Consider the following 14,958-nt stretch of genomic DNA (forward strand, 5'->3'; position numbering starts at 1 on the left):
GCCAAAATAACAAAAAAATATGGACACTGGCGTCATTAAACACAAATTCTCTTACACATACAAGCGCCGAGCACTTGATTTAGCAGGCAAGTGCTGATTCAAGGCAGCTTCAGAGCATAAACAACTTCTCTGGGGAAAACTCTTGCCTTTAAATCATCATTACTGGTGACAGACATAGTCCCAGCAAAGACGGGTTCAACAGTGGAGTCAATCAAAGCCAGAGGTGATTGATGCTTGTCATGATTGATGCCGGCTCTCTGTCTCTTAGCACCAGGCTGGTGCTTTCTTCACTTGCTCAGTCGCTGCCCTTTGTTAGGATAGGACATGGTTTATAAGCATCGATTAGTGCCCTTTGTACAACTCCCTGTCCTTTCTGAATGTATGGACTGTTGAGGTTCCCTCCAAGAAAGGATAGTTTGTTTTAAAGTGAAAGAAATTTAAATTTTTGTAAGCAAGAAGAGCACTTTTGATCATTTGAAGTCATGAAAAAAAATCCACATTTTGACAAAATACATTTTCCTAAGAGTTTATAGATATGTTTTTCATACATTTTTCTTTTTAATACTTGTTTTGTAAATGATAAAACTGGCTCGAAATGCCCTCAAGCCATGATCCAGTTGGATATGTTTTTGGCCTTATCCGTGCATAAAGAGATTTCTATGGATTCTATGAATCTTTTAATGTTATGTGATAATGAAATCCTCACTGAAATTCAAGCTCTCTCTTTCACACAGAGGTGAATCCTTGTCCATCTTTACATTTGAAAGATTCAGCCTCTCTGTGATGCGCTCTTTTGAATAGGCAATCACATTACTTAACACAAATGGCTGTGTGAAGTTCTACAAGGCGTCTTTTGTTAGCATCACACATATTTTTTTTTTTTTTCAATTTTCATTGCTCCTGACTAAACTTCAGCTGTTTTTATGAAATCTAATATTTTTGCTTTTAAAATACTGGGACATTATTGCATTCTGTTTTTAATCAACATTTCACAGCACTTTTTGAAAGCAAAGTTGTACAACATTTGTCACTGCACCTCTAAACAACAAATATAATTTCATTCTACAGAATAACATTGTTTGCCATTGCCTTCCTAACTGCACTGTTTTCTGAACTCACACAATTATGGCTAGATTTACACAATGAAATCACAACACTGTGGCTCGGGTTAAAAGCAGTACTTCATTATCCTCAGAAGACCTTTGTCATCATGGTTACAATAATTACCAACTAGACGAGGTGGTCAGACTTTAAAGAAACCAACATGTTGTGGGATGGTTACCGAAACATGCATTTATGTCTCACCCTGCTATACTGTTATGAATGCATGTGTCCTGCTATTATTGGTTCTCTTATTTGTGCTGTGAAAAGGCTTAAACTTTAATTACCAACACCACTCCATGGTGGCAATTCTCCAAATTTTCTTGGAAAACATCTTGTGTTTAATATACACTTTGAACCCCATCCAGTGCTGATGTCGAGAGGTGGCGCACGAGTAGTAAATGTCTACGGTGTCTAAATGTGCATATAGGCATTTTCTAATGAGGCTGAGGAGGCTGACCTTGTGGGTTGAGAAGAAATCTGTTTACTCTGAGCCAGGGAGCCAGAGTGCTAAGAATAGCAGACAGGTGTGTTATTGGCTCCTGATGGCACACAATGTGGGCATTAGCCTCAGACAGCTCCTCACCAGCCTTTACTTTCATGGCAGATATAACTCATTTCATAGAGTGTTAATTTGGAGCACTATTCCATTACAGTTTGGCATTGTGGTGCATGCCAGCACTGGCTCGCACTGCTGCATTTCAATTTCACATTAGGCCAATCACACAATTGGGCTTATTAAAGAGTGTTCCTCCTCACAAAATTGCTTTAGAACTGCAAAATTATTCACAGCATAAAAACTAGCATTGACTTATGTACTTTCTCTCTTCACTGACCCCCTCCTCCATGTTCTTTCTCTTTCTCGTATTCTTTCCCTTTTCCCTCAGTGTTCTTCATTCATTTCATCTTATCTTTCATTTTCCACTCATCATCTCATTTCGTCTCTGCTGTTGCATTCCTCTTTCAGAGCTCTCCTTTGCAACAGCGGAATATTAAAATGATATTTGATGAGAGCGTTATCAGGCTTCTACTCTTTTGTCCACTTTCTCCTTTCTGAAGGAGACTCAAAAAGTGCTCCAGGCAAAAAAAAAAGTGTGTGTGTATGTGTGTTCATGTGCATGTGGACATGTCTGTCAGATGGGATAAAGTGGAAAAAGTCTCTTTCCAACCCCAGCACCTTCATATCTCGTCTCTGATATTCCATCTAGCATCCAAGAGTATTTTGAATTTCTGCCTAGACAGTGATCTTCTCTAGGGGAGGAAAGTAAAAATCTAAAAGACAGAGGGGGGAAAAGTGCTCTGGCTCTTCTCCATTCCCATCAGCTGTGATGGATAAATGAAAAGTGTGGACCTAGACAAGAGCAACATGAGATGGTAATGGGCTCACTCTGCAGTCAAAATGCCACCGGAGCAATTCATGCTCTCTGAGGTAAAGTTGCAGCTGTGCGGTGAGAAAAAGTCAACATTCATTTTCTGTTGAAAGAAAACCAATGCACTTCTATTCCTTTATCACAAGTTAAAATGTCTATATTTACACTGCCAGTGTGAAAACATTTGAACTTTTTGTAAAAAAAAGATAAATGCCTTTGATGTCTTCTAACTTTATTTTCTATTTGACAGCCCATTAAATGAATGCTCTCACCACAATCTGGAACCCTCTCAATTCTCAACCAGCAATATATGGTTTTCTTTTCATGCTGCACAGATACACCAATTCTGGTTCTGTAACTACCCTCTGCATCTAACTGAGATTGAGAGAAGAGAGCATAGAGTAACTGAGGTGAAGTCAAGCAGTCGAGGCAAAGGGGGTAAAAATGGCCCCAGTAAGGCTTTGATCGATCCCAGTCTGCCCCTGTATTTTCACAGCATTTCTTTATCCCAGATTTTTCCCCATTCCCATAGCATCTGAGCTTTCCATCCATCACAAGGCACAAAGACAGAGGACCAGTTCAGAAAAGTTCTAGGGGAAAAAATGTGAGTTACAATTTCAGAGGTCTGAATTTATAGTGGGGATAGGAGGCCAAGAGGATGAGGGATAAGGTGTACAGAAGATATAATCTCAAAGTGTAACACATTGAAGCTGAGAGAAAGGGATAAAGGTGGCCAAGATATGGAGGGGGATGGAAACTGTCAATAATGTGAGAAGCAGATTGGTTGATGGGGTTTAGAAAGATGCAATGGAGCAGAAGAGGAGTTAGAGGAATCAAAGCGTGATAGAGTGATATCAAGAAGGTGGAGAGGATTGGAGAAGGATCGGTTACAAATAGCACACTCTTGCAGATGCCTTCGTCCCATCTTTCTGCCACTATACCTACTTGTTCCCTCCTCTAAGCAAGTATCCATAAGTGTGGGAAGGGCTGCCTCAGATGTAGATGTCTTGCTTATGTCCCGCTCTCGTTCCCGGTCTCTGTCTCGGTCTCGGTCTCGCCCTGTGGATGAGGACTCCCCAGCTCGTCGCTGCCTGTTTTTCTGGGCCTCCATGGCTTTGAGTTTACGCGCGTGCTTGTGACCTTTATAGTGGGCCTCTGCTTGGTTCTGTGGGAATATGAGACAAAAACAGGGCAAAAAGGAAAATCAGAAATTACTTCATGAATAATCTGCTAGAAAGACTGGAGTTCGCGTGCAATAAATGTTAAAATGCACGCCTGGAATATTCACTCTCTCACAGGCATACGCGGGCGGCAAAGAGTAGAGTCTGTTTCTACCTGATAACAGTGCTGGCACGTTGGGAGGCCAGAGGTATAATTGCATGGGCAATATGCAACAAGAGAGAGGATTCCATCTCTACAACTAGCCTATAAATCCTCACTGTGAGAATCAGCCTCTGCAAAACCTAGACGCATCTGGCAGTACATGCTAATGTCACACACATCTGAGCGCTCGTGAGCACGCACAAACCCACAAATACGGATCAGACGCAAAACACATTCTGACTGACTGCGCTGCAGCAATAAACACGCAAGTTTCTCTCCGGGCGGATTTACCTTCCCATTTGCATCACTCTCACGACCTCGGTTCAATCCCAGAACAAAGCCCCTGTTGTCAGAGTAAGCATGGATACATACGAAAAGAAAAGAAATCGATAAAGAGATCACTCATTAAAAGAGAAGATAAATTCTCTTCAGAGCGTAGTCTGGATAGAACGTAGGTACAGAAGGGAAGATTTCAGACCCATAATGAGAGAAAATCACAAATAACATACATGAATTGGAATTTACACAAATTAAATACAAATCACAAAAACACCTATTTTTTTTTAAAAATGCGAACATTTCCAAACACACTTTTTTGTAGCACGGTATGATGCAGCTGTTTCTCAAGCACATCAAACTTTATTCTTAAGCTTCTAATTTAACACTTCCTGAAGAAACAACTCATGCAAATCCTCAGGTACTAAACAACTTGCATGAAAAGAGAGCTGACATTTATCTGAAGGACTCCTTAGTGAGAAATAAATACATGCAACAAGAAGATATGAGACTTGTAATCTCATTAAGGCCTTTTCAATAGGATCAAAATGCTGATTTAACCGATTACCTGAGAATGAACAATAGATTAGTCCTAAGCCAGCAGTTCCTAACCTTTTTCATCTGATGTATCCCACAGGCCTCTCAGATGGAATCAAGTACCCCTTTGCCACCAACTGTTATTAACATATATAAGTGGATATTGTTAAAGTGTTTTTCCATCCAGCAGAACAAGCAATGTTATACACTCCCGGTCATTTAATTTCATTTGCTTGTTAACACAAATATCTAATCAGCCAATAACATGGCAGCAACTCCGTGCATTTAGACAAGTAGACATGATTAAGATGACCTGGAGAAAATTTAAATTGAGCATCAGGACAGTTAAAAAATGATTTAAGTGACTTCAAAAGTGGCATGGCCAGGTTGTTGTTCCCAGACATGCTGTATTTCCAAAAATGCTGATCTACCGGCATTTTCCCACACAACCAGCTGTGGGGTTTACAAAGAATGGTCAGAACTGCAGTTCTCGGTGCAAAAATGTCTCGTGGATACCAGAGGTCAGACTAGAAAGGACAGACTGCTTTGAAAGCAACAGTAACTCAAATAACACTCCTGAAAACTAAAGAAAGCATAACAGCATGAGCGAATGCACAGCATGTTCAACCTTGAAGATGAGCTATAACAGCAGAAGACCATACTGGGTGTCACTTCTGAGGTTTCATTTTGCATGGGCTCACCAAAATGGGATAATAGAAGATTACAAAAATATCGCCTGGTCTGACGACTCTCTATATCTGCTGCTACATTTGGATGGCAGGGGCAGAACTGGCATAAACTATATGAAAACATGGATGCGTCCTGTCTTGTATCAGTGGCTTAGGCTGCTGCTGGTGGTGTCGTGCATTATTTACACGCAAATGTCTATGAATCCTCTTGCTGATCATACTGACCTTTTAATGACCACAGCGTTCCCATCTATTGATGGCTGCTTTGAGCAGGATAACACGCCATGTCAAACGGCCTCCTCAGTTTCCAGATCTTAATCCAACAGAGCACCTTTGGGATGAGAGGGAACAGGAGATTCCCAACATGGATGTGTAGCTGACAAATTTGCAGCAACTGTCAGTATGCGCCCAAATCTCTGAGGAATGTTTACAGCATCTTGTTGAATCTGTGCTCCGATGAATTAAAGGCAGTTATGAGACAAAATGTGGTCTAACCCAGTATTCGGAAGCTGTACCTAATAAAGCATCTGGTGAGTGTTTGTTTTTCCAAGTTATCCATTACGTTTGGCTTTTTCAACAATGTATCACTTTTAAAGATTTCAAGTCTTTACAGTTATTCTTAGCTACGTATTTCTTCCAAACAAATCTTTACCTGGATTAGCTGGATTAGCAATTACATGGATACCATCAACTGTTAATCAATAAATTCCAGCGGACCGTTTCCATCATTGACCTCTATTTTTCCCTGCTACTATATTTAACATCTTTGTTTAACAAGATATTTAAACTGTTTATGCATCCTCTTAATTTGAACTGCTTTGGTTTTAGTCCTACTTTCAATCATTTATTATTATTTTTTGACCAATGCTTTTTTTGTTTATTCATTTATGCATTCCTTTTGGCTGTCTGTTTCAACTGCTTATTCATTAATTTTAATGAACAGTAACTTTTGTTCTCCAGCCTGTTCAGGTCCACTCAGTTCTTTAATTAAAATTATAATTTCAGTTTTATACTTTTATTTTATTTATTTTTTTTGTTGGATTAGTTGAACAAATCTTTGCATATACCCTGTGGCAACAAACCCCCCCCTGGGATATTTCTACCACTGATTGCGAGTCACTGCCATAAGCAATAATTAAGTTTAGTGCTTATGCAGTATCGTGGCAGAGATACAAGGTCAGTGGGACACACATACACAACCACTACCAGCCTACAGTAAACAACAGAAGTTGGACTATAGAGTGTTAACCATGTATGCGTAGCCACCATAACGTGTCCGTCAAAAGATCTGTAAAAGGAACTCAAATACCTCAGCACGTTGTCTGACTGATTTGCAGTGAAAAGGCTTCAGTGCTTGGCTTCACAGCTTGATTTGACGAATTCTGCTGGTGAGCCCTCCACCATTTGCTTCTCCATCCAACTGAGACTCAGTGGAGGCTTGAAGGACAAGGTGTGAAATGAGCTTTGGTTTTCACCACCCCAGCAGCGAGACTACAAGGAGATACAGTTTCTTCAAAGAGATTCAAAAATGTCCCGTGATTAAGAAATCGCTGCGATAAAAGGAAACACAAGGCTATATTCTGCCAGACATATGTTGTGGGGGTGTGAAAAGTGCCCCATCCCATAGCTCTGAAATACTGCGAAATTGTCTCATCCAATAATGACTTTCTTGTAGGAAAGGAAACTGACAAACAAGTGAAGTTGTTTTGCCAGTTGGTTTGTTTAATTCAGCAAAAGCATAGCTCCCCCATTTCATTAAATTGATGAATTAACTTTTCATTATTTCCTTAAATTACAAGTATAGGTCAATTTATAAATACAGGCAGCCAATGTTCCCTCTAAGCAGCACGGTCTCTGCGCACAGAAAATCTGTGTTGCACACAAAAAAAAAAAATCTAACCTGAATTGAAATTAAAATAAATACGTTAACAATTCTGTTTTGCAGTGTTAGTCAGTGAGTGACTGGCTGCTCCAGTATGGGATTAGAACGATGCCACCTTATCCCATAGTCCAGCCAATGATGCTCTTCACATTCATATATACGCAGCTAATCAACGTCGACAGGCTATGACAGCGTCCTTATGTGCCGACACCGGTGTTTTAGCTAGCAAAGCGGCGTGGCTGATGTGGAGTGAAGCCACATTAATGACAACGTGTACAACCATTGGAGATGTGAGCAGGACAAACGGAACAATTGACGGAAAGAGTGTGGACTATACCACAATTTAAAAACTATAACAGTTTTTAAATTGTGTTGATAGGCCACGTAAAACCATAGTTATGATAAAAAATAGATGCAATGTTTGGTTTTCTTCCTGAATACTATTGTTGTTTATATTTACTGCGGGAAGAAACTGTAAAAACGTTGTTTTATAAGGAAAACGCTCAAAAGCGCTCTCCGCCTGTGAGCAAACCCCTCCCAGCTTTTCCTATTGGTGGAAAAATGTACTATGTGGACCAATCAAAAAGTGATATGGCATTTAGATGTTTAGGAAGAGGGAAGTTTTAGGAGTGACTGCGGTGTTTTGAGATGTGAGAGATTTGCAACGTTTAGCGCAAATCTTGTGTAGTTAGTGTGTAGTGTAGTCAATAGTTTTGTTGTGTGTGTCAGAACAATGAGGCGACTGCTGAATGTTACAGGTGTTACAGGAGTGATATATCTCCTGTTGTCAGGCCTGCAGGTATCAGGCTTGGGATGTTCTCCGTTATCTCATAGTGGACAGAAATTATGTGTTGGAGTGTCATAAATAATTTGTGTGGCATAAGATTTGATGCAGAACACCTGATTGTTCTGTAAATATTTTGAAATGTTTATTTAAAAAACCGCCTTGGCTGCATTTTTAGGTAAACAGCTGCAAAAAACGTTGTTGTTTGCAAAACTCAGTAACTTTTTTGAATAAGTAACTATATAATTAATTGCCCAATATTGGTCATTATATACTGTATTTTGCAGACAGAGAGTTACAGGACTCTCTCCCAGACCACAGACTCATAGTCATAATACAAGTCAGAGCAAAAAAAAAAGAAAAAAAAGTTGTGTTTTCAAAATTGGAGTTCAAGTTATTTTTACTTCCAATAGTGTTAACATACTACACAGGTCATGAACACGATTTTTTACATTTTCATTGTAAGTGGGCTAAAGCAGTTAATTAAAAGTATTCTAACATAAATGTAAATGCTGTAATTTGATTATTTTAATAAACCATGTAACTTGGATGGATTCAATGCTGGCATGACCACAGTGCACACGTCTGCTGTTGCTCACAGTGGTCCAAGGGACCGCTCAGGGAGTTTGTGTGTTCGCTCAGACACATGAAAAATTAGAGGGAACATTGCAGGCAGCCCAATCTTATTGTAAAATGACAACATGTTATATGGCAAACACAAGGAAGGATATAAAACATCTTTAGCAATTATTCTCCACACTTTCAGTACCCTCACCTTCCAATAACATTACACAAGTAATATAAACCAAACTTTACTGTAAACTCTTTATTCTCTATGACCTTCTCCTCCTCAATCTAGACCAGAATTGTTTGTTTCTTTGTCCATGAACTCCCCCTAAACCATTAGGAATTAAGCATCGAAAGTAACCACACAAACATCTTACACCCCTGGAGGTTCTTAGCTATAACGGATGTTATGACTTGGCTTGGCAGCCTCCTAGCAACAGGCTAAAGTGACCCGTTTGTGCATTTATGCACCTATAATACCTTAGAAATCCATTCTATCATTTTTATTTCACAATAATAAGACCTTCTCTATGTCCATAAAAGTTGAACTATACATTATATATTGTGACATTATCACGTTGCCTAGCAACCACCTAGCAATGGGCTAAAACGACATATTTTTAGTAAATGAACAACATCTACAACCCCTTTGTTTTTTAAAAAAACTTTTCGCTGTGTGATCAAGTATATTAGTTCACCAATATACTTAGTATAGTACTTAAAACAAATAATGTTAAAAATTCAGTAGAAGCAATTAATGGTCCAAATACACTGAAAAAAACTATAACAGCTAAATCAGTTTTGGGAAATGAACTTTTTTGACTTCTTGCCAACTGAGACTTATTCTACTCTCATTTCAATAGAGACTGGTGACAAAAACATGTCATAAGAAGTTGCTGGTTTTCTGTGTGTCAATTGGATTTATATCTGGTGACAACAACTTATAAGCTCACATAACACTTAGTGACCCCTCATGCCTTACGGATGGAACCTCTTCTTATCCTCAAGGTGACCAGAGCCATGAAAATAGAAATATTTTTATGCAAAATGGGGTCACCAGGAAAAGTGATGATTTACCCTTTGAGGCATGTCTTTAAAAAGAAATATGGTGCGAGTGTTTGTATTCTGTGTTTGTATTCTGTACTGTTCTGTACAAACTGTACAGAAAAAGAACATATATAGATATTTTAGTCTATTATATGTTCTACTAATACATATTTCAGAAGTCTGACATTTCTCCACTATATTTGAATATGAAAATTATAATTATTACAAATTTTAAAAATTGTGACTAAGTAGCCTATCTTTGGCTGAATTCTGAAAGTTTTGTTTATGCTAGAATTTCTGAATAACCTGGTCCCTGTACATGTATTTATCTGTTTTTGTAGTCTCGCCATGTCTATCCAGCCTTTCCTTTAACAATACACTAGGTGACTTGTCTAACATAGACAGGCTTGCCTGTCGAAACAAAGGTGCACACCTGCGTGCCATGGATCCTGTGGCAAGATCATACAGTGTATAGGTGAGAGTGACAGAACTGCATCTAATGTGCATCTTGTACCAAATGATTGTTTTTGTAAAATTGCTGCTCAAGTTCAAGGCCAAACCAACTCTCAGGCCAACAGACTGACTGTCAGCGCTCCTGACAGCCAGTCCCCCACTGGTTATTAATCTCTTGAAATTATTTTGGTTCATGTTGGTACGGTCCTTTTTCAGGTGGTTTATAGATCATCAAAAATTTCTGTGGTGGTTTTTACATTCTTTGACACCAGCTCTACATTTCAGTGTTATAAAATACATAACAGAAGAGTTTAAATTGAAGAGAAATGCTTTCTTGTTCTGCACTACTACTACTGTTGTGGAATGAAACATACAATCGTGCTTGTAGTTTTGGGCCACATAAAATGTTACCAAGGGCTGTTACACTGGCCCAACAGGGATAATCATGCCAGTGACATTCCCCCCATCCAGTTGCACAACATCGCCTCATCATCAGATTTTTTCCCATAATTTATATCTGTCTGTATGGCTAGCACAAGTAGCTGGTTAGCCTATAAGCTTAGCACAAATACTAGAAACCTGGAAACATCCATCAAAGATACACCCCAGAGTACACCTCTGCATCACTGCAGGTGGGTGAAAGGTCGAACCACTGAGGAATTGCTAAAAACAAGATTGTCAGCTGGTGTTAAGTTGCTCTTTAAGGTCTATTTGTGCTCTACTGAGCAGCAAAGTGAGCTTACTTATTTCCCCTTTGAGCATTATGCATAAGGATAAGTTGGTATAATATCTGAGCAAACTCTAAGGAGGGTGCATGGAAGTGTTAGAAAAGTATTCATGCTCTCTGAGAGACTGATAAAGCTACAGTCAGACCTGACACTCCTCTTTAAGTCGGTGTGCGGAGGCAGGGAATGGGATTTGCTCTAGTGTGTGAAGAGCACGACTGCATCTCTGCTCCCCCCTCAGCTCCCTGTCTCCTGTGCCTCAGACCTTCTTTGAAGATGGAGTCCAAATAAAAGTGTGTGACAGCGAGTGTGTGCGCTTAGCTGTGCCTAGACCGAAGAAGTCTTCTGGCTTTCTGGACATTTTCTTGCTTATATAAATATGCATAAAATGTCATGGGATGTTTTTCTGTGTTTGTGTGCATGCAATCTAGTCTGCACGTTTGTGTGTGGATGTATGTGTATATCCATGTGCTTTAGCGAGGGTGGCAAAAATGGAGTAGGGAACCGAGAATGCTGCTTCCTGCTGTGGCGGCTGATTGTTTCTGCTCTTTGCTGATAAACGGCAGCTTTCCCTGCTGTCTAATCCCTCATACCAAAACAACTCACAAGAAAGCAAAACCGAACAAACTTTTACATAGAAATAAAAATCAAATGACCAATTTTTCATTTAAATATACAATCATTTGGAGAAAGGGAAACACTCAGACCTTTTTCGCATTTCCTTATACACACACAGGTGACACACAAACACACACAGCATGCAAAAATGCAGTGATCTGAGGTAATTGCAGAAAGATAATAAGAACTAAATTGTCACAGTCTGGCAGAGGCAGACTATAGGGAGTGGAGAGGTTGGACCCAAGCGCGTACACGCAAAATAACAAGACTTAATATTAACTGGAAACGAGCCGTTTATTGAAGGCTGATTTTAGCAAAGAAAAACTAAAGCAAAGACCAAACTGAATTATAACCTGAACTGGGTGAGCTGAGCTGAGCTGAGCTAAACATAACATAACATAACAAAACCCTGGAACATGGACATGGACATGGACATGGAGACCTGGCATGGCATGGAGACAAGGTAGGATAGCAGACGCTCGGACAAGGCATGAATGAACACACACAGACTAAAAGTACACAGGAGGTGATCAGGGGAAGTGGAAACACAGGAACACATGACCTCTTCAAATTAAAACAGCAAATACAATGAGACAGACATGACAACATGAACAACAAATGACATGCAAACATGAAACACATAGGACAGGGGAGACTTAATACAGGGGTAGAAAACACAAAGGGAAACTAACAAACAAAGAACTATAATGACAACCTAGGCATGATAGAATGAACTTAGAAAACCTAAAGGACTTAAACATAACAAACTAAAACCAAAACGCTGATCGTGACATAAATTCAAGAAGATAGCAGAAGCCCAAAACAATCTTCTCTGAGGCCAGACTCACTTTCTAGTATAGTGTGCTTTTATGTTTTAAATTACACAGTCTGGCGTACTGTCTGTTTCCCTGCCTTGTAGTCCAACATTATCTCTTTCTTCCTCATAAACACCGAAACATAAAGCCAATGCAGCGTGTCTTACCGTCGAGTTAAAGCGCAGGTGGCAAATGTTGCAGGAGATAATCTGTTTCTTCTTGAGTGGCTGTGGAACACCAAAAGTGTGGTTGATCACAGCCTTCTGGACAGGGTCCATCTGAGAAACAGAAACACATGACAAGTATAAGCTATATTAGTTCTATATAATTTTATTTTCCCAAATGATAGAAGCTACTTTGTTTCAGAGGTGAGGTGAGGTTAGTTCCCATAAAGCCAACATTCAATCTTCAGTGTAAGCATTTGTTTCAGTCTGGTAAATCAGAAAGCAGCATGACATGACTTGATGTCTAAGCAGTTTCAGCAGCTACCGCAGATTATACACGAGGGCGCATGTTCTGGTCACAGAGTGCAAGACACAAGAGCATCTTACCAGTTAGCCTTTTGGGAAATTGTTGAGATATATGATCCAAATGATAAGTCTTCATTTTTGTTTCCATTTTTTTTTTTTGATATGACCAAGTTAGATTTTTTGATTTATGACTTAAGTGTACTAGTAAAATCGTCCCATGATCTGTTGCGGTTTTGAGTTTGAACCCGAGATCCTGACATTATGTTCTGATCAAACTTGATTTCTCCCAAGTTGCATGTTTTTTATGAATTCATAGATGCAGAAATCTTTAGTGTATAGTGCAATACAACAAATTCACTTTCCTTTAAAGGTGGCGAGTTGTGCATCAGTGTGGATATTCTCTTTTCCAACTCCAAACTATCTTTACTCTCAGGCTCCTCTAGAGCAGCCCTGCATGATTCATAGATCAATGTAATCCTTATTAGGCCTTGGTCCAACCCCTAAATTCATCCACTAGTCACTCTGCCTTTTATGCCAGCTTTGATTGGCTTCCCCCTGGTAAACAAATAAACAGCAGGTAAATGGGAAGTCCTCACAGCCACAGCTGTATGCCTGCGATAGATCATACAGAGCAAGGGATAGAAAAAAATATTCCCAGCTCTGTATGGGAATAGGAATAGAAAAAAATATCAATAGACAGTCTGAAGTCCGGGCTTTTGACTCAAGAATTATGTTTACATACTCTGACCTCATTATTTGGAGCTTTGGCCATGGTTCTTATGAGCTTTATTATAAGAACAGACTAACAGGATATACGGATGGCAGAAAATAAGGAAAACAAGGAAAAGCTATTTTTGAATACACAAGATGGAAATAATAATAATAAAAAAACTGGAAAGCATTAAATGCTACTGATGATAAGGTAATGTTAGAATCAAAAGGCAACCCATTTCTGCTGTGGGATCACCACAGTCTGAGCTCTTGCTGTGTGCAACCAGAGGGCATGGAGAATACTCCTCACATGAAAGTCAAAGCATACCACTATTAATAAAAATATATTAAATGTAAAAAGAAACAGAGAGTATATTTCAGTGACAGCTGAGCTTATGAAATGAAACTGAAACAAATTAAAAGGTTACTCTGTAATGTCAGCATGAGGCTGCCTTACCCTTTAATGTAAAGAGAATAACTCTGTTCCTGTCAGCACGTGATACAGATTTTCTGATCATCAGTAGCTCTTTGGCCTACATACACGGAACATTACCAGAGGCTTTATTTTGATTAAAGATGCTCATTAAGAGTCGTACTGCTAAACTCCTTCTGATGCACTAGACGAGGGCAAACTTCATTTTGAAGAGATAAGGTGACAGGGCGCCACCTTATTATGCATGCAAGCCAATTACTGTAGTCAAGCTGCTGGTGAACTGCCAAACTGAAGGAGAGAAATTAGACTATTGTAAGTATAAAAGTAAATACGCTTTTTCTTATGCTTCCCAAAAATATGCTTAGCTGCTGTTCAATAAAAAAGGAAGAAAAATTAAATAAATCAAAGATAACTAAGATCAAAGGGTTTTCCATCTCACTTTGTTAAAGTGCAACTGTGGTTTGGTGGAATTACTACAACAGTAATGACATACTGTGCAATATTCAGCGAAGGAGTTAATAAAATAGTAATACTAAAGAACAAAAAATGGCACAATCCCTAAAAGAGTTTAGATGGCCTTGAATGAACTCAAGTTATTTCTCGATAGATAATATGTTACTCCTCCAAGATTTCGTTATTTTTCTACCTAAGAAATGCAACTTCCAGGGTAAACACCACTTTCTAGTACCACATGCTGCATTTCTACTTGTTGTAAGTCAACTGATTGTATTCACTGATTGCAATTTGCTATTGGTATTGTTTTTTTTTAATCTCCCAATTTTTGTACACCTGAGTTTTTGAGAATTCTAAAGTAAAGATGAAAACACATTTTTCCCCTCCTAGAAAGCTCAGATCTATTATTTTTCAAACTCGCTGGATGTAATTTTTTTTTCTTTACTTAAGCACAAAAGACAAGAGATGTTTTGCTGCTGTCACATCGACTTTGACTAAATTAAGTAACTGCTTCTGTGTTTGGATGACAATCTTGATGGGTTTCAGGTATGAAACACCACCTCACGCAAACAATCACCTTTTCAATTTGAATGAAAAGATGATGCAGAACCAAGATGATCCTTATCCTTTAGTGAGTTACACTTTTGTGCATTGTATTGCAGCGGTGATATTAATGGGGGAAGTGTGGTGCTTAAACTGTTAGA

General features: G+C 39.0%; 1 protein-coding gene across 4 annotated transcripts in view; it reads right to left on the minus strand.

Moving 5' to 3' along the window:
* Positions 1-14,958, minus strand: part of znf385c (zinc finger protein 385C) — a 140,600-nt gene that overhangs the window by 10,577 nt on the left and 115,065 nt on the right. For all 4 annotated transcript variants that reach the window (XM_040045681.1, XM_040045665.1, XM_040045673.1 and 1 more), the window contains 2 exons: positions 12,355-12,465; positions 3,417-3,636 (listed from right to left, as the gene is read on the minus strand). In XM_040045681.1, the coding sequence (XP_039901615.1) occupies positions 3,417-3,636; positions 12,355-12,465 (331 nt within the window). The remainder of the gene's footprint in view (positions 1-3,416; positions 3,637-12,354; positions 12,466-14,958) is intronic.

The sequence above is a fragment of the Simochromis diagramma genome, unplaced genomic scaffold (genome assembly GCF_900408965.1).
Source record: "Simochromis diagramma unplaced genomic scaffold, fSimDia1.1 OVJJ01000321.1, whole genome shotgun sequence".
Taxonomy (NCBI): Eukaryota; Metazoa; Chordata; class Actinopteri; order Cichliformes; family Cichlidae; genus Simochromis; species Simochromis diagramma.